Consider the following 25,856-nt stretch of genomic DNA (forward strand, 5'->3'; position numbering starts at 1 on the left):
GAAACGTTCCAGTCAAAGCGGCTGCAGCAGGTCAGGCTATCGACCTTTAAGGCATATCTGACCTTCTGGCAGCCGGCCAATGAGGATGCATGGGACACCAACGTGGTGGTTTCGGGGGTTGGGGGGGCTCGCATATATTTTAATTGATAGTTTTTATAGGAGACCCTCAAAAAGCCTTCAAAACAAACATCAGCTCCTCCCCCAAACATCAGCTTTGGGTTTTGAGCGATTGTTTTTATTTTAATGGGTTTTTATTACTATTTATTATTAGTCTGTATGTGATCTCAATCCATGCAAAATCCCTTAAGTCTCAAATCATCACTTGTCATCATGGCTCAGCTCACCTGGGCATGCTGTCAAGGGAATGCAAATGACCTAAAAAAAGACTTTTGTCTCTGTGCATGTACAGTATGGATATAAATAGCGTCTGTATATGTGCCACATGTTCAGACCAAGAGAGAAGACATAAATTAACACTAGTTATATCTAATTTGCTTTTACATACAGTATAAAAACAATAGGTCAATATTTTTAGGTTGCAAATTGAATACTGATCAATGCAAATGGGACAAACCAGGATAAGACCGAAATGCGTGTTCTGATTACATTCTGAGTTTGAACACGGTTTACTACAAACAGTAGAGGGCGCTCGAAACTGATACAAAACAGACTTGACTAGACGGGAGGACCTCAGTGAACTGGGGCTGCTTCGCTTTTGATACCAAGTCTCAAATAACAAGAGCATCATTTTCAACCAGCCAAACAATCTGGTTGCAATTATTTTCCACCTCTAAAATAATAATAATAACAATAGCATTCATTTTATTTTCAAATAACAGTACAAAAGAGAGCAAGGAATAGTCCCAAGAACTGTCTGCATATCCCGCACATCTGCACAGTTTCCTGCGGAAAAGTGCACCTGTTGACCTTTGAAAGGTCATGGTGGCTCTTGAAACATTAAAACAGCATTAAAATGATTCTAAGAACAAGGAACAAAAGTCACCCGTAGATAAGAGGGTAACTTGACAGATATTTAATACCAATATTATTTTCTCTAATATCCAACTGACTTTTCATCCTCACGAGGGTCATGCATGTGCTAGAGCCTATCACAGATGGCTTCAGATAAAGAACTGGAGCCTGGATTGCTTGCTCAGATTGGGAATTGAAACGCTAGAGAGGGGGCCACAATTTTTCATCTGTGCAACAAGGGGACCACACATAAAAAAATCAACTCACTCAAATTGTTAATATTATCGAGGTAAAATGTTTGTCTTGCATATTCTAAATCTGCAAAAAAAGCGGCCACTGACGTTGTAATATAGGGCAACCCAGTGAAAGCGCAACCAAGTCTGCCATCTAGTGGTAAATGGTGATATTTCAACTCAAAGCTACCGTTCCCTGCATAATATTTTGCAGGAATCTTAGACGCCCCCACCCAGTTGTAGGATTTATAGCCCTCGCCCTATTTTCAATAGAAAATGCATATTGAAGGGATTTTTTTTCTTTTAGTTGGTGTTGTGTGAGACTAACGCTGAATCATCGTAATCATCGTTGCTTTTGTGCTCAGAAGGATTAAAGGGAAGCCCTTGAAAAATTCAAGTTTTAGGGGGGGAGGAAGATTGGTAGTGGTTGGTGCGGCGGGTTATGGTGGTGAGGGAGGGAGGGAGGAGGGGAGAGGCTATTCCCACTCATGTCCGCCCCCTAATCCGGTTGGCTGTCATCCTGCCCCGTGGCCAATTGCTGAAAGGTTGGCGCAACTGTCAATCAAAGCCGACGTCCTCTCCTCGGGCTTGCGGCTCTGAGAGACGTCTCAGTCAGTTCGCCGTGTGGAGACAGTTCGGACGGAGGGGAACAGAGCCCGCTCGAGTGAATGTGCGTGGACCATCAACAGCGCGCCGCAGCCTGCTCGCCCCGTGCGCACGCGTGCTCCGCCCGGCGCGGTGTAACCGAGACACGCGTGTGATTCTTTTTTTTTTTTTAATTTCTATCTTTTTTAAGGGGCTTGTTTTTTGTTATTGTTGTTGCATGTCAGGAGGCTCGGAGCTGCTGTACGCCGGCTCTGCGGCTGTTTGTCTGCGCTCACCGAGCCCCCTCCCTCCTCCTATGGGACTCTAATTAATCGGAGGCATGTGGACTCGCACCAGGATTAGACATCGCTTACTAATAGTGTGCCTGCTGTTGACGTTATGGGCCAAGGTAAGACGCTTCCCCGCTTCGTTTCAAACAATAAAATATCAATTTTGCATCGACATTGACGCATGCACACCGTCGCACACGTCAAATATCGGTTTTTAAATCGACCGTGTCCAAAAGTTGGTGGGCGTGGGCACCTTCTTTGCATCACGTTGGTAAATTTCAATTATCTCGATGTCGTTATCGGTGCACGAGATCACGCCACCTTGACAGAGAGTCACATCAGAGGGATTAAGACTTGTTCGCTTTAACCCCTCCCCGACCTTTTATCGCTGTCAATTAACACATATAGAGGTTGGCTTTGATTTCGGGGCCCACGCGACTTGCAAATTGCACCAACTGGCTGCTGCAGGGATCCAATTTGCACTAAGCGCCCACCAAAAACGTGCACGCGCCACTTTATTTTGAAGCTGCACAAGACACGCATGATGACCGCTTGCACAATATTATGGCAGTCGTCGTGATGTTGTTGCTGCTCGCTTTTATATTGAAAATATAAATACTGTTGTGATCGCGTGCATTCACTCAACTGTAATTGCAGGTTGCATTTTTGTGTTTGTCATGACCATGTGATTGTATTTTATGCAAAAATGTTATATTAGAAATCAAATGTATGCGCGTAAATACACACTTTTGGTTGACACTGTCCGGATTAGACAAGATTATCAATATTGTTTGTAGTTTTGCTCAACTGTACTGAAACACACAAGGAAGCAGTTTCTAATTCATTATTCAAAAAAATCTCGATCACTGTATTGGATTGATTGTCTTGTGTTGGCCCGTCTTAATATTAGGGACACCTGCATGCATACAAAGTCAAATGAGACCCTATGCGCAAGCAAACATTTCAAAATTGTCTCTAAACGCGATTTTGACTGAAACGGAAATAGTTTCATGTCTAATTAGTGGTTGGAATTTGCGGTGTTTTGGAGCTGCAGGGAGCCACATGTTTTCACATACTGTATTTGAATTTGTTATTTACTAAGATTCACCTTATTCCACCTGACTTTTCAGTCATTGCAAATGAAACACGGTGTGCAGATTTTTGCAGATATTTTTTTCAGTCATTGCAAATTAAACGGACTGTGCCGAAGGCTAAACTACATGTAAATGATGGTAACACTGGACAATGAAGTAATCAAAACACATAATGTAAAAATATTAAAACATCAGCCATTTAGCGGGCGAGGCTGACACTTCCCCGCCAGTGATTAAAATGAGGGTAACTTTGGCATTACTCTTTGGATTTTCCTTATTTAAATCATGGACACACCTCTAATGTACCATATTTGATTTTAAATACATAATTTAGATTCATGGTTATTTTTTTGCAATGGGTTTGTTTGTTGCATGGCGGACTGATTGACTTCAAACTTGTATTGACAGGCTTGATCAAGTCTGTGCATTTAAACCGCAATTGGAATGGCACATATGGGAAACATAGCTGATTTTTTTTTTCCCCCCTCCCAGCACATTTGGGCAAGTTTCAGATTTTTTTTGGTCAGATTTTTGCTTTGAAATGTCACATTCAATGTAAAGCCATGTTAATGGGGTCAAAAAGCAGCTTTTCGTATAATAGTGTACAGTTGTACAAACACTACACACCAACTGGTAACATGTCAATGTCAATTAAAACCGAGCATGATCGCTGACTTGAAAGGCAGATGATGGAGTGTCAGCTCTCATGTAATTGTGGGCATTTCTCAAACGTTGTTTCCAGGCGTCCCAGTCAACAGGCTATTTCGAGCTGCAGCTGATCTCATTCGAGAATGTGAACGGCGAGTTGGCGAGCGGGGAGTGCTGCGACGGCTCCAGGAGCTCCCATGAGGATCTACGCTGTCTGGAGGACGAGTGTGACACTTACTTCAAGGTGTGCCTCAAGGAGTATCAAGTGGACATCACCACTGGAGGGCCCTGCACCTTCGGAACTGGATCTACACAAGTTCTTGGTGGAAATATGTTGAATTTTCAGAATGCAAAGAACAAAATCAGCGACGCTGGCAAAATTGTGATCCCCTTCCAATTTGCATGGCTGGTAAGTGATTTTTTTTTTTTTGTCTTCTCCTCCAATTAAGCCTGTAGGGTTAACATGTCTACTTCTTGTCTGGGAAAAATGATTCACAATACGTAACGTTTCAAGTTCATGCCCTTGAATAGGCGCTTAAAGTGTGCCAACATTCTTGCACACCGCTACCGTAGCAATTATAAAGATGAAAGTTAATAGTTAACGTGTCACTGAAGAAAACAGGCTTTGCGATGGCATGCTTCTTCGTTAAAGCATTCAAATTCCATTCCGTCTTGCAATCAACCTTAAAGCAGGTTGCATGCTTTTGAAATATCAGTGATCAAAAGGGACTAAGCATGGTCCAACTATCTATTTGTGTAACCAGCAATCTTAATTGCTTTTTTTTTTTTAATATAAGTGACTTTCTAATGTGACAATGCTAACACACAATTACTATGAGTATTACTAAATGCCTTCCAAGGATCCAGTCGCAGTGGTAATGTCACCTGGGTCGTCTCTTGGAGAATGGCCCTGATATATGTTTAAGGTTTGGCTTTGTTCCAGTGCACCACTAAGCACCTGCCAAGGCCACCACGGGCTAATTGGACAGGGTGGGGTGGTGGTGGTGGGGGGCATGCTTTTTAATATGCAGACCCTGAAGTGAATCCGTGTTGCTTTCTTTTTTTTTTTTTCCTGTACTGACATCTTTCAAAGTGATTCAATGTCATTCATTTTGAACTGACTTGTTTTGAGTTGTGCAGATTTTACGATACGTACAGTGTAGTATTTCACAAACAATACATTGTGGTCGTCTAAGACCATGCATGAACTTCCTGCTGGAGTCTGGTACGGTCTTCAATGCTTCAATGTGACTCGATGATAATATGTTGTGAGTGGGCTTTTGATTTGGAGTTCCCCACCGCTTCCTCCCCTGCTGTGGGTGCCAGGTGGCCCCTCCAAGCCAATTGAGCTTGTCCCACTGTTGAAGGTTGATAGATGATGATTTGGGCTGGCGAATTTAGTGGAGGCCGTAATTGTCCTAGTTTGACTTTTTTGCAGCGGCTACCAGACGACATGGAGTGATGGAGATGTATTTTTGTGTGTCCACCAAAGTAAATGTGACGTAACTAAAAATCATTATACAGCATCTTAAATCAAAAGAAACTAACTTTTACCTAGTATGATATTTCAAGCACATGAGGTTTTCTTTTGTGATAATAAATCAGTTTTTATTGGAAACAACAACCTTTTGGAACATTTGGTTTCTTGGAAATGTATTTATTATTCACATTTTGGACTATGAGCAGTGTAAATCATTTTTTTTGCAGTGGGGTGGAGATTATTCCAGCAATTATCTTCCACAATTGTTGGCATGACAAAGTGATTTATTTGATTGTAATTCCCAGACTAAAAATGGCAACAGAACGTGTGGTGCCAAGTTGATAGATTACAGTGAACAAACTACCTCCAAAGGGTCCGTTGATTTGGACCAGCGCCCGACGCCTCAAGTCAGAGGGACGAGGTTTATTCTTGGTGTGATTTGTGAAGTGGTCCTGGCCAATAGAACTGTGCCATTATAGTGATAGATGTCACAACAAGGGTCGTTGGTACGATGGTGGTTATTACCGTATTTTTCGGACTAGAAGCCTCACCGGACAATAAGCCGCACCAGCTAAAACTCTTGATTCAAGGTTCAAAATTTGCGAAAAAAAGACGCGGCTTATAGTCCAAGATTTACGGTATGTAAGGTAGATGAATTATGGCATCACAACTTAGAACATTTAGCTCACAGTCGCATTTACAACTAACTTGACATTTACTTGGTTGCTTAATATCACACTTGATGCCCACTAAGTGGGCAGTCAATTCAGTGACATTTGTATACGCAGTCATTTTATTTTCAGGATGTCCTTATCTAAATATTGAAGTCATCTTACCTTATAGGGTGTAGAACATATTGCTGACATAATTCAATATCTGCTAACGTCAGCCTGCAGTGGTGCATCCCATCTCGCATTTCTGGTAAGAGCTGCTTGTTTCATGGCTTCGTTTCGGTGTGACGCTTTCGCTAATATCTGATTGGACTCGGGTTACGTAATAGTTTGGAATCTCTCTACTATTTCTCCAGTTCTGCTTTTTTATTTCCAGTAAAGAGACATGTGATTGAGGCTCTCTTAGCTTGTGGTTTGACATTTATAGTAAAAACTTGTTTCAAATGTGTTCTTGTATTTCAAACTGAGCGATGGTTAATTTGTGTAATTTATTGTTTCATAATTATAGCGCTTATTATTTTGTTTCCCCACCCCGCTCTGTGTCTTCCACTTCTTAGTTGTCCTTCAATCAGCCTAATGGGTGTGGTTTATACTGATGGCCCTTTATGGCATGCATGATTAAGCCCTCTGAATTCTGCCTAGCAACTAGTGGTCAGCCATTTTTTGACTAGGATCCAATTACACATTTGATAATTGTTACAAATAAGCATTTTTTTTTTTTTTTCTTTAACTGTCTTTTTCAGAACACCAGAAGGCTTCTTAAAGGGACAGTTAACCATTATGGACAACCTGGTTATTTGATCAAATAACCTGTTGTGGATAACAAAATGATTTAAAATATAGAGTGAGCTATTTTAACACTGATATATGTCAAATGTACATTTTCTGGATTACTTTGGCGGCTCACCTGACAAACGATGTCATGACTAAGAGTAGCACTGCCGATTCTTGCACTATTAATTCCACCATCGCTCAAGGCTTTCCATCACATTGACTTATTATTCAGTGTTGCGCCTCTGTGTCGATTAATGTCAAACAAGCAGCCAGCCAACAGGAAGTTATAGCCTCATTTGGGTTTTTGGCATCCTCGCTTTGCAGGATCTTTTAGATGTGAAGCGATCGGGGGTGAGATAGATCTGTTTTTTTTTTTTTTAATCTTCCATTGATCAACACTTTGATTCACAAACGTATCAAAAGAGGAAGCGCTGACTTGTATTAAAACCATGTGCTGATCTGCACAGACCTGTGTGAAACTGCCTTGACTGGCGAGAACCCAAACTATTTGAATGGGTTTGGCTCCCTTCTCGAGCCACGTGTCCGTCAAATGCACACGGCGTGCACTTTCAAGCAGATGCAGTCAAGTGCAGCCAGCCATGCGTGTGGTTTTTAAAGTGGGATCTTTGGAACACACAGAGTAAACGTTTCACTACTTGCTGGAATTCAACTGGCAAAGTCATATTTCGCTTCTTAACTGTTTGATGATTTATACACGCAAAATGTTTTGTAGAGATTTTCACCGTCACCATTCTGTCGTCACCGTTGATTTTATTGGTCGAGTCTGATTATGGGATTTTTGGGATTTTTTTTTTAAACTCAACCCATTTTTGGAACCTTAAAACCGCCTTTATGATTGTATTTTCTTTTTATCCCGTAAATCAGATTCAGGTCGTGTACATGTTGCCCGTGTGGATTTTTTTTTTTTCCCCCAGAGTAAAATTGTGCCGTTTCTGGCAAAAATATTAAGATCCCTAAGGTGCCATCCGAGTGTTGAAAATGTTAAACGTGACAAAACTAAAACAACTTCAAATGTAATAAATAACATCATTCCCTTGATATGAATGGAATTCATAGCATTTTGGTTGAATTAGGAAAGCACAATTCATAATCCGTTCCAGCTGACTTCAGATAAAAAGCAGTTTATTATACCGTGGAGGTCACAGAGGGCACGAATCCAAAAGATGACAAAAACCGCCAAAGTACTTCATTTGAACACTTTGAGTCAGGACTCGCCTCCTGTTTATAGATGAACACGCCGACTGAGGCCGCGCGGAGGCGGCCGTGGTTCAGCCACACCTGATACAGCGCTTGTCAAAAGCTGTTGCTAGGAAACGGCAACATAGGTCCATGGTAAACAATTATCTCTGCCTTCCCCCATCTTCCTTTTTGGTCTGAGGGCTGTCGTGTGCAAAGCCGCTCACCTGTGGTTGAATTTGATCAATTGTCTAGTCGGGCAAAACTTAATTTTTATATTTGTTTTTGTTACAAACAAAAAAAGTGATTTTTTTTATTCAGTTCACATCTTCAATTTGGACTGAATTCCACTACAATTGTGGCCATTCCATTCAATCACCAGCTGAGGCTATTCATTAAATGTCAGCATCTAATTATACATCAATTCATGGAAGTGCCCACCCTGTGTCTGCATGTTGTCGAGCAGCTCTTCAAAAATAAAATGGTGGTTAAATACCAACGTTGTATGGAAATCCAACGTAACCTGCCCAGGTTGGTGCCCGAGCGCCACTTTAGTGGTTTGAATTTGTAAACCACCGTTCAAAGTGGTTATGAGCTGTCATGGAAACTTGTATAACAGAAATAAACTTCCTAAGCTAGGTGGGTGGGGCTTACCAGGCCAGGGCAAGTCTTCTGTATGCTTTTACTTTTTTTTTTTGTGTGTGAGGTTGCCGGCTGTCTTTGTAGCGCGGTATTGTGACGACACCGGGTAAAGATGCTGTGAGTTTTTGTGACATGCGACATTGTGTTGCGCCGACCCACTGTCTGCAAATTACTTTCACCATTCCATTATCAGCATTTGTTTAAACATACCGTGACCCCGATGACCCTTTCTCTTAACCGCTGTGCAGGTGCCACAGGGTTCGTGTGGCGGTAATTAACGCATGTCATTACATGGGCAGTTAACTCGTCACTGAACTTGTTTGAAATGCTAATGAAAGCTCGACTGGAGGTGGCGGGGATGCATTGCGCTCGGGCGCTGTTACTCCGGCTCAGGAATTAGCCTGTTAATGTTTGCGGAGCATGCCCATTGCTGTGGCAACTCTTCAATGTCTTCAGGCAAATGAGACACGTTTAAGGTGTAATGGACCGATAGCCAAGAACAAACGGAAAGGTAATGCGTTTTTTTTCCCTTTTCGGTCAGGTTACACTAAATAATATAAACATGGTGTGCTTATCAGGCCATGTTCTCCCCCTGCATGGATGTATTTTGTGCTGTTTGTTCTTCAGGTTGCATAGTCCTAGATCATGCAGCTTAATTAGCACCAGAGTGTGTTGAATTGGAAGTGCATGGCTAATGACCCTGTTGGCATCATAGCAGTCTGCTCAATGGGCCGTGTGCGTCCTTGTGTGTTAGTGTGTGCGTGTGCACGCACAGCCGGTGTACACTAGCCAGCCAAATGCCTTGCCTTCACTGTAATCTCTCTTGGCACTCTTGCAAACAACCTGTGACCGCAAATTCCATTCATTTTCGACCATTATAAAGGGAATTCTTTAATGATGCCTCTCCCATTTTTTGGTTTTATGTATTAGCTTATTGGATGCCTGTGCAGGTGATACATTGCATTAGCAATGTTGACGTGTTTATTTTCTCACTGATTTTGTTTTATTGCATGAGTTGCAACATGTGTTTGGACGATATCTTTAAAAAAAAATACAATGTGAATCCCCAAAATGACACGAGCAGAGTTGGGGTTTGTTCTGTACCAATGTTATCATTAGCGTGTGCCAAAAACATGGCAAATACTAAATAATGTACTGCCAACATTTTCCCATTTGCACGGATTTAGCCATTGGAGGTCTTTCATCTTCCCCTCTGAACAGATTGACAGGCTAGACGAGTTGAGATTTATGATCTGGTACATCAAATTGGCATATTTATTTATTTTTTTGCATCCTCATCTCCAACCCTCAAATATAGAAACTCTCGTGACCATTCGTATCACTATTGCTTAATAATACCAATATAATCCCCATCAGTTCATCTTAATGACTAATTATAAAATAAAAATGCATCACAAACAACCCATTGACTTCACAAAACTAATTCCCCCCCCATTTTCAGATAGCAGTATTTCAATTATGCATGAGAATTTGGGTTATTTATCCATATTTGGAGCGAGCCACAGAGATGTGGTGAAGGGCAATCGCAAAAAGAAACCTGCCGGTCTTTGGATCCAGCAGAGATGGGATGGCACGTTGCCCTCGCTTGGGATAGTGTAGACTCAGCCCAAGTAAAACTAAAAGCTGGGATTGACATCACAGATTAATGAAGATTACATGCAGCGATTACTGGCCGTGGGATGAATCATGATGACCCCATGTTCCATCAGAAGGCAATAAATCAGGAGATGTCAGTGACACTGCATGGACGAGCCGGAACGTTGGTCATACCTTGCAACGAAACCATTTTTTTTAAGAATTTTATTTTTATTGAATGGGGATATGTAGATATTAACATGGTGGGATTTTAAGAGCAAAATCAAAAAGCCCAAATTTTCCCGTGAGCTACGAACGAATCAATCATTCCACTGATCCTCATCGCAGACGCTCCCACTGATAGCGGACTGTTGGCCGACTGGGATTTTGCATGGGATTACACACCAGGCCTGGATCTCACATTCTTAGTATTCTTCGAATGCAAACACGCACATCGCCCCACATGCAGAGCGCTGACCCCTCTTTAGAAAAAGGAGCGTGCAGATCCCCATGCTTAGTGACCCCAACTTGCCCCAGCTTCCACTTCCCACTGCTGCCTGCCTCTGTTTCCCGGCCTCTTTTTTTTTTTTATTCAAAGCGTAAAATGACTCGGCAGCAGGCTCCCACGTAGCAACCTGGCGAGGAAATCTATACCTGTCATGCTACATTAACTACTTCTGCAGTTTTAGGACCATTTATGATAACCAACTAAATAAGACAAGTGCATAAAATGTCACCTAATACATGACTAAAACATTTTTTCCCCGAATACCCCCTTCCTGACTTGAAAACTAGGATTTCTCCGAGTAAATCCTCTAATCCATTAGGAGTAGGGCACGGGAGGGTTTTTGGAGATTTGATTGACAGCAGCTCCTTCATTCTCTCAGATTTAAGTATTTTACGCAGCCGCTTGAAAATTCAAACAGGAAAAAACGGCCTTCAGAGGTGAATAACAGTTAGTTTTGGACAGATGATTAATTGTGTTGTCTTTTTGACTCCATCCAACTAATCTTACCCGGCTCGCTGCTGCAAATGCTGATTGCTAATTGTCCTCAAACTGACTGTGTCTCATGGTGGACAATGGTTTTGATTGGGATTGGGGGTGAGTTACGGTATTGGGACAAGGGTCTTTGTTCAGTAGCGCCTCTCCTCCCCCACTCCCTCCCCTTTATCTGCCCATCATCTATCTTGTTCCGACCATTTGGGCAGCTGTCACTTAATCCAGCTAATCACAGACTGGGATGGTCTGTGGGAAACCAGACAAGTCCGTGGCTTTGGACTGCGCTCAGTGTTTATCCACGCCTTTACAACATGTAGAAGGTGTGTGTGGGTCTAGATCGGCCAATGAGTGGCAAATACAAGCTTTGCTACTCATAGCACCTCTTCAATGCATTGGCATACGTGCACACCCACCCACATGCACAGACGAGCCCACTCTATTGAGGTAGGGGGAGGGGGGTCGGCGGGGAGTAGGTGGAAAGGTCAGAAGGCGAGCTACATGTCGTGGGATGATCCACGTTCATGTCAAATAATCCATCATTGAGGGCTGCATCTGTTGCGCGTCTGCGCTCAGACGGGGTTGGACCTCGGAATGGTATGGACTCCTCGCCACAGCATCCCCTCAATTCTGCTAAAGCTTCAATGGAGGCACCTCAAACCAAGACCACCTCAAACCATCTTGTGTGTCTCCACAACAACACTCCCCTCCCCTTTCCTCCCGCCACCACCCATTGCCAGACAAGCCAACTTAATCCTGCAGCCCAGCAGCAACCAGCCTACCAGCTTGTTGGTCCCCAACAACAACACGCACACACACACACACTTGACAGATCACCCACCTCCTCCCCGCAATTTCTCTTTCCCGCTTCATTTGAGTGATTGCAACTTCTGGTCCAAACTCCTCTCGGCTCTAATGTCCCATCAGTGACATTACAGTAGAGGTCACATTGTGGCTACTACAACTGTCTCCAATGGTGATGTAATGATTGCTATTTAGGTCAGCTGGTTGCCTAGCAGTGTGCCCTGCAGCACACCGGCTAGATTACTCTTCTGGAGTGTCCATGTGCCCGTGCGGGCGAGCACGCACCATTGACAGCAGGCAGAATTTTCTGGATTTTGCTCTGTCACTACAAACAGAATAGTTGCCTAGTAACCACCTAATGTCAACGTAGAACTGAAAGTAAGCAACCATCCTAAATATGTCTTCTGCAATTTTTGGGGTGGTATCACTGTTTTATCAGGTGCAAGTGAAGTGTTTTTTTTTTTTTTTTTTTTTTTAGTGCTGAGATGTCATCTAAGGGTGTGTTCACATAATATACTTTGGTTTCCTTGTCCAGACCGAAGCAGAAAATGATACATGGTGCGTTCTGCATCACACATTTGGTTCTGGTTCACTTGAATTCATTTTGGCACGTTTCAAATTGGACCAAAAGTTGACCAGTATAAAAGTATATGGATGAAGTTGCAACTTGAGGTATCAAAAAAAAAAAAAACATGCCAGAAGTTTCTGTTTTTTTAATTGTATGTTATTTTCATTAAATTCTGGACGCTTGTCCAACAAACCTTTTGCAGAAGGAACAATGTTTACACTGCAATGCTTTCTATTTAGGTGCATATTACACGACATTATAAATACGCGGGGAGTGTTTATATTAATCCATTGCATGATGTATTCGGAGCAAAGCATAACTGAAACGAGATAATCCCATTAGCCGCTTATTTACGCTACCCCATCGTCTGATAAGCAAGGACAAAGCTCAGCTCTCATACCGTACGTAGCTAATATTGGCAACGTGACCTTCTTAATGGACGTCATATTTGGTGAGAGTTAGTGGCGCTTTGAAGCTTGGATGGTTTACTGTCTGTATGGAATCGTATGACTTTACGAACGGATGATCGATTCATTGAATTAAATTGATTGGGAGTGTTGAGTCCACAGTTTGATGTTAATCTTGATCCCTAGGATGCATCAATCGGATGAGATTGTAGGAAGTATTGAAATCAACGAATAATCGTTTTTGTTCATCGTTATTCCAGTATCAGCCATTATATTGTTTTTTTTCCCCCCCCCTTTAAGTCAAGGGAATTTACCCAAATGTTCTTCCCTACTGGCAATGCATTGTAAGGTTATTGGGAACATGAGCTTCTCTTGGGAAAAAATGCTTCCTCTTTATACACAATAGAAGACACGGGATATTCTGGATTGTATGCCGTCATATGACCGCCATACGTATTGTGGCAAAATCTTCTCAAGATCGATGTCTATTCATACCCACAATATGTGACTATTATTGGAAAATTCATTCTTTTTCCTAAAGCTACAAAATAAGCCTGACCCTCAGTATCAACTAACTCCACTGATGTCTTTTTTTTTTTTCAGCGAACGTACACCTTAATCGTTGCGGCCTGGGACTGGGACAACACTACCCGGAACAGTAAGTGAACCGACAACATGATTAGCTAGGTGTTTTTGCAAGATAACATTGTTTTTTTTTCTTTCTTAATGACTCATTGCATTTACCACATTTTTCAGTCAATAAATGCGTTGCGTTGGATATATTGGTCTCCCAAGACGTCTTGTATAGAATACAATTGGCTATACCGGCGGTCAGTGCTTGACCAGCTGTATCCTGTTTTCATTCGGAAATGTCCGTTGGCTTGATTCTCGTACATCCCCTTTGTCCCATCCGAGCAGTAGCCCGGGTCTGGGAGAAATCGTTTGAGGACTATAAATGTTATGCGCACCCTTGATCCCTCTGGTATTTTTTACGAATTTCGAATATCCTTGTCTGGGCATGGAAACGTGTGTGTATGGATGCATTTCCATTCCACTGTCTTCTTTTGTCTACTTGTCTGTCTTATTTGTGAAAAGCTGTCACATCCTGTTTGGTACATCAAACGCACTTATGAATGAAGACAATGGACAAGAAATAGAAATTGACATCATAGCTCTGATTAGCTTCTTGCCCCGTGTAGTTTCCCGTTTGTTTAGAGGATGTCGTCAGTTAACTCGTACATTGGCAGTGATTATACGTCAACGTTTTTGGATAGAAAAAAAAAAATTATTACGTGCGGTTTTGTATTGGGAATTCATTTGCAAAGTAATCGCAAATGGACATAACTCCTGTTTGACGTGAAAGCGTTTATTGTGCAACATAATTTCAACCAAAACATTACCCAAAAGATATTATCATGCCGTATGCCTGTAAACTGAGATTTGTTGCTTTTTTTACGTCAGAGTTGTGTAGTGTCACACACATCAGCTGACCTCAAACCTCATGACGGGTTGGGAAAAATGATATCTACCACAAATTCTCCACATATCTTGCTTGTGCTTTTAACACGTCACAGAAAAGAAGCAACACTTTTCTAATGTCATAGATGAATTTGGATAAACCCATAATTCCTATATTTGATCCATGTAGGTGCCAAAAAATGCAAAGTATTGTTTCCTGTCCCTAAATCCGAGTTCAGAGAATGTTTCAAGTAAGGTTTGTGAGTGCTATTGACGACGCAACAAACAGAATACAAATTTCTAGTTTCGATCCTCCATTTTGAATAACTCTCCGATTGCGTCTGAATTTAAACTCCACTCTCCATCCTTATGAACGAGTCCTCTATTGCTCCTTTTCTTTTGGGTTATAGTGCCACCTGTTGATTTGCAATATGCGTGACTTTTTAAAAATATTTATTTTGATTATTTATAAATCATGCATGTGTGGACATATTCTCAATTAGTGAGACATCGGAGTAGAATCCTGGCCTGAGTCAGCATCCGCCTCCTGTCTCGTCCTACGTAAGAGCCCGCCAGTATGTCAGTGAGATTCCTCTCTTCCAGCATCACATCCTACCCCCCCCAAAATGCCTCTCCCCGCACCCACACCTCCTGCGTCCTCAGGAAAGGCAGTCGGCTGTTTTCCTTGTGTTTATCGAGCAGGAAGTGGAGCGGACTGGGTGGCTGGGCTCGGTGTTTAGACACCGAAGTAGCTGAGCCCGCTTGGGCCCGGAGCCCATTGTTCTCTATCTGGCAACTGCCGGGGGTTTTATTTGTTATTGTTGCTTCATTCTGTCTGACATTGTGTCAGACCCCGGCAGAGGAAAATGTGTGTGTGAGTGCTTGCTCACTTCAAAAGTGACTAAAGTGCAACGCAACTCGGAGCTATGCAGGAAAGGAAATCACAGGCCGTCCACTTCCACTGAGATTGTTGACCAACTGCAATCACACTCTGATTAATTGCTTTCTTTGTGGCTGCTCTGAGCTATCGTGAGACCCACAAACTTCAGCTCAGTTCATTCGTAGCATCTCGAGATGACTTCTGTTACTGCCAGAAAGGAAACATATTTAACTTTTGGGTGTCATTTGGTGAAAAATCAGTCCAGCGGTTCAACTTTTCAACTCATTTCAGATGACGACGAGCACCTGATTGACCGCAGCGCCCACACCGGGATGGTGAACCCCGGTGACCCCTGGAAGACGGTGAACTACGACGGGCCCGTGGCTCGCATCGTTTACCGAATCCGTGTGCGCTGTGATGAGAATTACTACAGCAACAAGTGCAATAAACTGTGCGTTCCTCGCGACGACTACTTCGGCCATTATCGATGTGAGCAGTCGGGCGCCCGGGTTTGCTTGGAAGGCTGGATGGGTCCCGAATGTAAGACAGGTGAGCTCCGCAGTTAATATTCATTCATGAATAACAAATTCATTATTTACAGTGCCCCCTTAGACTTAACGATGCTGTTAACGACGGCTCGGTTTGTTTTTCAGTTGAGTTATTGTTGTACAGGCGGGGCTATAAAGTTGCATGCCCTTTAACCTCGAACTCAAGGAAGCATTAATCATGATGTCCTGTTCCAAACTAGCAAGCCTCTGCTCACCCACTTGCCCTTGTAAATGATGTGTCCTCTTTCTCCTTTTGAAATATATACAGTATGTATACATATTTACAAGTTTTTTTATTGCGCCCCCCCCCTAGCAATCTGCAAGCAAGGTTGTAATCTCCTTCATGGTGGTTGCGCCGTTCCGGGGGAATGCAGGTAAGACCAATGGAATCACTTATACTAATGATAATCTTTGGATTTTATTTTGTCCAAGATTGTGGTCACTGGAATTGTCTTTAAAAGTACATCAACACAAAAACGTAATAATCTGCTTAATAGAAATCAATTAGTGTGGGATCATTCTGAATATCCGCCTTTGCCTTCCTTTTCTTTTTCCTTTTCTTCCTCTCCATCTCAGTTTAGCTCAGGCAACGCTTTGCCTGACATATTTTTAGGCCGTCCAAATCCCACACAGAATACCAAGCATCTCAGCCATTTTTTTTTTAACACACCACTCAAGCCCGAGACGGGGGTTGTCAATGTGAGCACTGTAAACGTGCCGGGAATCGCCATATCCTCTCTTCATCTGCAATGCGCTTCTCTTTTTAAGGACAAGTTGCAGACTTATTAATGAAATTAGATACCAATTGAAAGATGTAGCGAGAGTTTTTCTCGGTATATACTACGCTTCTGTAACTTCCACCCCTTCGCATTGTCCTCATAAAAATCTCCTTTGTTATTTTTAGATGAAATGATTATTAAGAGGAGGCTTGACCTGACGGTATCCTCACTCCAGTTAACAGGCAGGCTGAGAAAGGGAGTGAGCCATCTTCTCCTGAAATGTCAGTTCCCAGCAGACAGGAAAAGTGATACGAGCGGTGGAACAGCAGTAAAGATTCTTCCTGCTCTGGCATGATTTTAATGAAGCCTCGGGTCACAAAAAGCAGGCAATAAATCCCTTGTGATCTCTGGGTGCCCTTTCATTCCCTTTATTTCATAAATTTTCCGGGCTCCCATTTTGCCGGAGGCTTTTGCTGCGTACTCCATTTGTGGCTACCGTCTCGAGGATTTTAGATCGGCACATATTAGGCTTGTTCTGACATATTTCTTAAAGGCTTGGCACACCCCGAGATTAAATGGTGAAATGGTATTTCACCACTATCTTTGACCTGGGATTGCCATGATTTTGGAATTCAACCCACGCCTACCTTGCAGATGAGTAACAGTGCCTAGATATTATCCAGGGAAGCCTGTTGAGACCTACAACTCTGGCCTATTTTTTTTTTTCTTTTCAGTTTTGTGCAATCAGTATCGGGTCCAAAAGTCGGGTCCCAGTCAAAGTGCCCGTCTATTTGATTATGGGGTGCAGTGCTGCACTTTTTGTGGGATCTGATGTTCCAGAAATCTCTCCTGGCTGAAGTTAGTGACGCGTTGCTGTCAGACCCCGTGAAGCTGATCAAATAGAGTAGAGCAAAGTATGTCAAATATTCTCCACCCCCTCTCTCCCGCTAAGAGACGTTCAAAGACCTTCCTTCTCGCATTGGCAGCGTTGCCGTCTGCAGGAGCATTGGCTGAAAATAGAAGCCAATTGACAAGACAGCTGGCACCACAGCCTCGGAATAGCCCGGGTGTTGTCATGAAGCGGCAGGCGCGTGCGCAGCCTCTGTAAACACACGGCCGTCTCCAGACGCTCTCACAAGCCGCCGCCGCTGTACCTCCCTCATCATAGGCCCTCAGATCCCCCCCCCTCCCCTACCCACTCCAGACAGGAGCCTGCTGGATGTATTCTTAACCCCTCCTGCCCTGGAATGTCACCCACCTCTAAGATTAGTCAGTAGGGGTCCTTGGGATGGTTTGACCCAAGCCATGATACAATAACCTTTTATGAGCATTTCAAGTGTTTTGAGATCAGTGTGTGTTATTGTCATGGTTTTAAATTAGTCACTTCAGTTATTCTCTAAAATTTTGCAATCGGGCTCAGTCCCGAAGCGCAAACAAATGGAAGTCTGTTGTGTGAATGACTTTGTAAACGATGACCCAATGAAAATGGACACAAGGCTTTTGTTGTGTCCTAAATATTGGCTGTTGAAATGCATGAATGAAGTTGCTTTTTTATTTGCACCAATTTGAAGCAATGGAGATTTGGAATGATTTGCAACCAAGCTGCTGTAATTCAGTTCCAACTCTGTTGCGGAATAAACAAAAGCAGAAAGTGACTATTGCGTTATTGCTTGTTCTAAATAATAAACAACTTGGGGTAGTTTAAGGAATCCACATTTTCATCCGACTGTCCCAAACCTGCTTTCAAGCGCCGACATGTTCGTATTCCTCACCACAAATATTTGAAGCAGGGTTTTATTTTGTTCTGGTTGACTTGCACACTTGCAACAAGATGCGGGGATTAAATTTCTCTTTTGTTTGCACAAGGATTTAATCGTTAAATGTTATGCAGACTTTTTTTTTTTCGGTGACAGTGTCTTATTTCCTATATAGGTGCAACTACGGCTGGCAGGGTCAATTCTGCGATGACTGTGCCGTATTCCCCGGATGCGTCCACGGCACTTGCAACATCCCCTGGCAGTGCAGCTGCGAGAGAAACTGGGGTGGCCTGTTGTGCGATAAAGGTATGCAAAAGATTTTATCGGCACCTCCCACGCTTAGCAAATTGGCACACTGCAGTTACCCTCAAGCTACGTGTTCTTTTAAAGAAGCATGTCAGCAATACAAGATGCATTATGTATCACCGACTACCTTGATTAGGTCACAGGCGTCTTTCCCCAATTTTCGAGCTGTATAGTTTTACTGCTTGTGCGATTTGAGCATCAGCAGGGACATTCTATCCCCGCACATCCTCTTCGTCACTTGAGTGCACTTTGGGGGATGAGAGTGGGTCCTAAGATCTCCAGTGGAGACTCATCCCTGTTCATTTATTTAGCAGCCTTTAGTGTGACCTGTCCTTTAGGCTAAGACGGGTTCTCGAGGATCAAATGGGTCCAGCTGAAGGGTTTTGTTTGTAAAGCTGAAAGAATTAATTTACAGTATATTGTGTGTGTAAATAATTGGTATTCCATGACTGATTAATAATGAAGAAAGATGAGTTTCTTACTCACATCCCGTAAACACTGTGAGCTCACTCATGATGGCGAGCAGCAGAGTGGTTGAGGAAACACTCAGTGCTTTCCCGTCAAAGTGACAGCTGGTGCTCTATACTGAGCGAAGACGCCGACGACAAGCTCCCAGGGAACTCCTGGCACCGAGTGGATGAATGTTGGCAGCCAATTAGCAAAGTTGAGGATACAGTTGGAAAGTGATATCGCGACAAGAGCTTGTCATTTTCATGGAGAAGTCTTTCTCGACTTTGTATCGTCCACTTCCAAAAGCATTTTGTTCACCAAGACAACAGTTTTTTTTTTTTTTTTCATCCATGTTGACTTTATAACATGTATTGAATTTCATAACATGAGAGGTGTCCCGGCCAATTCAATATTAAAAACAGTATCGTGTGTATATATAGTATATATATATATATATCCATGACTACAGACCACTAAGGAAGGTTATCTGAGGTGACCCTGGCATCGATGGACTCATTAAAAGCTACTGTCTCTGTCAGTTTACTAAAATGACATTATCACATACTGTTGCTTTAACACCATCCTGAATGATTTCTTAAAATGTGTTCCCAGATCTCAACTACTGCGGTCGCCACCAGCCATGTATCAACGGGGGCACATGTATGAACACTGAGCCTGATGAATACTATTGCGCGTGTCCAGAAGGCTACTCGGGCAAGACGTGCCAGATAGGTGAGGAATGTACCGTATTTTCCGGACTATAAGGCGCACCTAAAAACCTCCAATTTTCTCAAAATCCGACAGTGCGCCTTATAGTCCGGTGCGCCTTATATATGGACCAAATTCCTCAATTTAAACTGGCCCGAAGCATTGTGTCATGAAATCAATCATAAGTGGCCCGCTGAAGACTATGAATCATGAATCAAAGAGACTATGGCTCATTATTTTGTGATTCTAAAGTCATTTGTTGCGTCTGAAGTTGAAATAAAAAAAAGATAAAATGGAGAATGATTTGATTTGGATTAAAAATCTGACATGATGCTTTAATGGTGCGCTTTATAGTCCGGTGCGCCTTATATAAGGACAAAGTTTTAAAATGGGCCATTCATTGAAGGTGCGCCTTATAGTCCGGAAAATACGGTATATGAAATATTAATTTACAAGTGTTCCACCGTTTCAACTGTTTCATTTATTGGGTGCAGCTGAGCACGCCTGCGTTTCCAGTCCATGTGTAAACGGTGGTACATGCCACGAAGGTCCCTTAGGCTTCGAGTGCCAGTGTCCACCAGGCTGGGAAGGTCCAACCTGTGCAGACAGTGAGTTTCCACACACATATAATTATATTTACAAAAAAGTTCTGAATGATCAAACAAACCCGTTGTATGTACTCAGATTTCGACAACTGTGCTTCCAATCCATGTGCCCGCGGAGGAACCTGCATCGACCGGGATGTTGGCTTTGAGTGTGTGTGCCCACCTGAGTGGGAAGGAAAGACCTGCCAGATTGGTGAGTTTCAAAAATACCCCCCCAAGAAAATATAGACATCTATATTTGGAATATTCTGCCCACTTTTTTATGGGTCTATCTATATTTGACTGTTTCTTTAAGGCTCCTGTCATGACAGGGGTAATGCCAGGAAATTTACAACTGGTAAATAAAGTCGGGTGTGTATGCGTGTTAGAAGGGGAGGGGGGGGAGGTAAAGGCCGGAAAAACGATCCCAAGAGCCCCTCTCATTTTACCAGCTTAGATCTCAGTTTACAAGCAGCAATCAGCTTCCAGTCTTACCTGCCTTTGAATGTGTGTGAAGTGTAGAGTTTCAGAGGGAAGACAGGTGTTTGTGTGTGTGTGTGTGTGTGTGTGTGTGTGTGTGCATGAGTGCAGAAGGACCCCCTGCAGATTGCCCACCCCCACTTTAGCGTGCCTTCAGATATTTGAGCAGCAGTGCTTTGTTGTAACACTTTAGATGTCTGTGGAGGTGGTGGGCGTTCATTATTTTGCATCTCATTTCAGACTCATTTTTTCTTCCTTTTTTTGTAGTGTTTTGTAGACACTATGATGGCGGATCAAAGATCGAATTTTTCAGTGAGCAATTTGAATGAAGAAATATTGTGTCAATTGCCAACAAAGCCAAAAAAGCCATTTCAACACTAAAGCGATTTACGCAACCAAATCGAACACCATAGATTTCAAATATTGATGATATTCAAAACTGTAAAATAATTCAAATTATTTACAACTCTTAGTTACCTCCGGTCAAATTCTGTATTTTGATTTCAATCGATGAAAAATTCCAGACAATGGTTTTTGTGGTTCCTTGTGCTTTCCTTGCTTTGTCCACATTTATGGACGTAGTGTCCTTTGACTTCCTGCTTTCACAGATGCTAATGAGTGTGCAAGAGATCCGTGTCTGAACGCTAATTCTTGCAAAAATTTGATTGGCGGATATCACTGCGACTGTTTTCGGGGATGGTCCGGACAAAACTGTGACATCAGTTAGTATTTTCTGAAATCTTAGTCACTTCTTTTAAATGTTTGTCCCTACAAGCTTGTAACCTGCAGGTTCTTCATTGAGCCGCTACTCTTCCCACCCGCCCCAAAAAAAAGAAGTTTACATTTTTAAATGCCTAACTCACCTTCTGGACTCACAACATAGGTGTAGTTTAGGCTTACTCATTCAGTCACATGCGGTGACTTGTTCCTTTCTTGTCGTCTTGGCAATCAAGAGCTCACGAAAATCACTTGCATGCCCACTGTGGATTCACTGCATGAACAGATCCTCAACTTTACTCGTATCGCTACTTTTTCACAACATTGACCAACGTGCAACTTTAAAATGAATATCCGGTATTTTTTTTTTTTATCAGACCTGAGCAGCTGTCACGGTCAATGCCAGAATGGCGCAACATGCAAGGTTGGTGATTTTTTTTCCCATTCTAAACGTCCCGATGTGACTTCGAAGTTCCTTTGATTCGGTCGAATGACAATTTTTTCTTTTGTCTTCGTTAGAACGGCCCACGCGGTTACCACTGCCAGTGCCCACCAGGCTTTGTGGGTTCTCACTGTGAAATCCAAAGAAATAAGTGTGAGAGCAGACCGTGTCAGAATGGAGGCCAATGCCATTCTGTCTTAGGGGGCTTTGTGTGCCAGTGCCCGATGGAGTTTGCTGGACAACTGTGTGAGGTACGCATTACATTTACAAGTGCTAAACAAAACAGTGTCTTTTCAAATGCAAGTTTCCAAATCACAGTGACCAAAACAAGAGTCCAGTACGCCACCTGTCCTGGTTGTACTGGCTATCACATGATGTCTCTGTTTCCACGCTCTGTTATATTTAGTAAGCGTTTGAAGCCAATGTAGGTTAGCCGTGAGGAAACTGATTCTGTTGGGCTTCTCTTGGGGCCCTGAATGGAGGACATTGCTGGTCAGGAGCCAATCCTGATTTAGCTTCTCCACTATATACACCAGCCTTGCTGAATGAGGTGACGCTGGGTTGCTGCCTGTTTACTACTAAGCGCTCATGGTGCTGTGGACATGTCTGCTAAAAATCTGCCTTTATGAGAAACGTATTTATTTACTTGTGTACCGTATTTTCCGCACTATAAAGTGCACCTAAAAACCTCCAATTTTCTCGAAAGCAGCCTTATAATGAGGTGAGCCTTATATATGGACCAATATTGAGCCACTACAGCAGGCGTGTCCAAAGTCCGGCCCACGGGCCAAATGTATATATCTTATATATGGACAAAGTTTTAAAATGGGCCATTCATTGAAGGTGCGGCTTATAATCCGGTGCGCCTTATAGTGCGGAAAATACGGTACATGAACATGGTAATGAAAATACGTACTATTCCCATGACTGTTCTTTTTGTTTTCTGTCACCACTATTGCCGCTGAAGTAACAGTACATGAATAAACATGTTTTCATAAGCATGTTGACAATACTCTTGCTGGATCTGATTCAAAAAGGGGAGAGAAAAAAATGGAGAATTCTATAATGCCCTCCAAAATGATGTCCCCAATGTAAGTCAAAACCACTAAAATGTAATGATTTTGTGTTCCTGGCTTTGACCACACACATCCAAATAGTAAAGAAAATTGGTATGTACGCATGACACTTGGGTTAAAATAAACTACGTGTGACCACAGACTTCACCCACTCTGCTGACCCGCTCAAAGTCTCCTGCTCAGCACCTTAAATGGCAACGGGTGCAGCCCAGCGTTTATGCACAGTAGTGATGTTTACAAAAACCTGCAGATTTTCCCTCCAACCTCTGTATTGACTTGAAAAAAGGCCAAACATGCCGAGCAGGGTGGCTCTTATGGTCGTCCATCTTGACTTTGTCAATATGACACCAAATGTGTCTGCGAGTAACATTTTCATCTTCTGCTAGTCAAGTTAAAACAAAAGGGTGATGAGATTAGGGAAGGTTTTGGAGGCTTACTCTTAAACTTCATAAGGAAAGTTGGCAGAAGCTAAGCTAAGTAGCTCACCAGCCATAATTATGTCCAGTTGCAATTCTTGGGATTGATGCATCTAAATTTCCACTCCATCCATTTCGTTTAAGATCCACATCTCGTCTCCTTTGGATGCATGTGATCCAAACCCGTGCAAGAACCAGGCCAAGTGCCACAGTATGATCCAGGACTTCTACTGTGCATGTCCTGAGGGCTTTGAGGGAAAAACCTGTGAGCAACCTAAAGTGGACTGCAAAACCACCCCATGTCAAGGTAACCCTAATCTCCCAGGTGAAATCAAACGCCGTGTGACCAAACCCTTTTTTTACTGTATTAACCGTCCTACAAATAAAAACGGACAAATAGAGGAAGTAACTGTACCGTTTTTATTCTTTATTTGCTGGCAGTTATCGACAGCTGCACTGTTGCCATAGCGACCAACGACTCCGCAGAAGTGCGCCACATCTCCTCGAACGTCTGCGGACCTCGAGGGCGCTGCGTGAGCGGGCTGACTGGCAACTTCACTTGCATCTGTGATCCGGGGTTCAACGGCATCTACTGTCATGAGAGTAAGGGAAATTCTAGCCAATGGCATGTAGCATAGCACCGATAGCCTGATTTGGATCGGCACCATAATTGAACATCAGCAAAAGTGCAAAATGACCTCATCATTAAGAGTGAATGACTTTTGGTCCCATCGTGATCGGCAACAACCAGAGCAAGCTATGAAAAGCTAACGTACGACTCTTCTCTGTGTTCCAGACATAAACGACTGCCTCAAAAGCCCATGCAGGAATGGAGGAACCTGCATCGATGGCGTCAATTCGTTTCAGTGCTTCTGTCCTGACGGCTGGGAGGGAGAACTTTGTGATCTCAGTACGGACCCATCGTTTCTACTCGGTGCTTGACTTATTAAGATGACAAATGGTGTAAAAATTGTTCGTTGAATTCCTCAGATGTCAACGACTGCAGACACAACCCGTGTAAAAATGGCGGCCGCTGCCTCGACCTTGTCAACGACTTCTACTGCGAGTGTGCCGACAACTGGAAGGGCAAGACCTGCCATTCCCGTGAGTCTCAAGTCCACCATGTTGTTCAACTTTATATGATTTTTTTTTTTTAATCATCTACTGTTGTGACATACAGTAAATGTGCGTTTGTGATCTGGGACAGGTGAGAGCCAGTGTGACGCAACCACATGCAGTAATGGGGGTACGTGCTATGACCACGGGGACACCTTCGGCTGTTCCTGCTCACCTGGCTGGGGAGGAAACACATGCAACATGGGTAAGCGGGGGGGGGAAAAATTGTTTGGGGGTCAAAATTTGAAACAATGTGCAGTTGTATTTAATGAGAAGCTGTTTTCAAACTGTTATTGTATGTTGTTGCTAATGGCCGCCAGTGTTTATTTAAAGTTGACATCTCTCTAATTAAGCCGACCTAATGAGTAGACTGAGCTTCTGTTTAATTTAGGTTGTGCACACATTGCTTGTTGGCGCTGGGCTTTTTAGCAGTCAACGCTGAAGAGGGTCATCTTTGTCAACATGGCGCTACAATTTTATAATTAGTGCTGCTTATTCAAGTTTAGTTCATGGTCTGGCATTAGCTGTAAATCTAAATCTGATGATGGAAGAAATAACGTATGGATGCTTACTGACTATTTCGAATGAATAAAGACGGTTTAAAAAAAGAAACGTTTTTCAAAGGTGTTCACTAAATGCCTTCATGGTTTCTCTTTTCACTTTTGCTCTTGCCAGCCAAGAACAGCACATGCGCCTCCAGTCCTTGCTTGAATGGCGGAACCTGCGTGGGAGGAGTTGACACCTTTACGTGCATCTGCAAAGAAGGCTGGGAAGGACCCACCTGCAGCCAAAGTAAAAAAAATTTTCTGTCGTTAAATCACTTGAATCTCTCACCGTCTTTGCCGACGTAATAAAAATCGAACGAAAGCCGATTCGCTGCCACATTACGCACTAAATGTCCTTTGTGCTCCTTCAACAGATACAAACGACTGCAACCCTCATCCGTGGTACGTATCGTTTCCTGCCTCACACACTCCCGTGGTGTCGTCAGAGCTACCCCACCCCTCCTGCCCTTCCGTTTATCCCAGCCTCCCTCCTCTCTGCACTTCACACAGGCTTCGCAAGGCTCTAAAGGGTGCAGGGACTCCCTAAAAGGAGTGGAAGGTGTCCTCAAATTAAGCCTCAAAGGGCCATCTCACCGAGCAGAGAGCTTTGGGAATTGAATAGGACAGGGAGAGGTGGAGTAATACCAACCACCCCATGGTGAACGCAGGTGGGGGGTGGAAAGGCAGAGAAGGAGG

The 25,856-nt window shown here is 43.0% G+C and overlaps 1 protein-coding gene across 4 annotated transcripts in view; it reads left to right on the plus strand.

Annotated features, from left to right (window-relative positions):
* The first annotated feature begins 1,795 nt into the window (after positions 1-1,795).
* The window catches only part of jag2b (jagged canonical Notch ligand 2b), a 28,650-nt gene continuing 4,589 nt past the window's right edge, over positions 1,796-25,856 (plus strand). For 2 of the 4 annotated variants that reach the window (XM_037244615.1, XM_037244616.1), the window contains exons 1-18: positions 1,806-2,199; positions 3,917-4,231; positions 13,562-13,616; positions 15,588-15,845; positions 16,158-16,218; positions 18,496-18,626; positions 19,689-19,808; positions 20,279-20,392; positions 20,469-20,582; positions 21,943-21,989; positions 22,085-22,258; positions 23,644-23,806; positions 23,941-24,102; positions 24,296-24,409; positions 24,490-24,603; positions 24,707-24,820; positions 25,291-25,407; positions 25,535-25,562. In XM_037244615.1, coding sequence (XP_037100510.1) covers positions 2,131-2,199; positions 3,917-4,231; positions 13,562-13,616; positions 15,588-15,845; positions 16,158-16,218; positions 18,496-18,626; positions 19,689-19,808; positions 20,279-20,392; positions 20,469-20,582; positions 21,943-21,989; positions 22,085-22,258; positions 23,644-23,806; positions 23,941-24,102; positions 24,296-24,409; positions 24,490-24,603; positions 24,707-24,820; positions 25,291-25,407; positions 25,535-25,562 — 2,270 coding nt within the window. In that variant the 5' untranslated portion in view covers positions 1,806-2,130. Of the gene's footprint in view, positions 2,200-3,916; positions 4,232-13,561; positions 13,617-15,587; positions 15,846-16,157; positions 16,219-18,495; positions 18,627-19,688; positions 19,809-20,278; positions 20,393-20,468; positions 20,583-21,456; positions 21,571-21,942; positions 21,990-22,084; positions 22,259-23,643; positions 23,807-23,940; positions 24,103-24,295; positions 24,410-24,489; positions 24,604-24,706; positions 24,821-25,290; positions 25,408-25,534; positions 25,563-25,856 lie in introns of all 4 variants that reach the window. The other 2 variants (XM_037244613.1, XM_037244614.1) reach the window with 2 other exon arrangements.

This window comes from Syngnathus acus, chromosome 24, assembly GCF_901709675.1.
Source record: "Syngnathus acus chromosome 24, fSynAcu1.2, whole genome shotgun sequence".
Taxonomy (NCBI): Eukaryota; Metazoa; Chordata; class Actinopteri; order Syngnathiformes; family Syngnathidae; genus Syngnathus; species Syngnathus acus.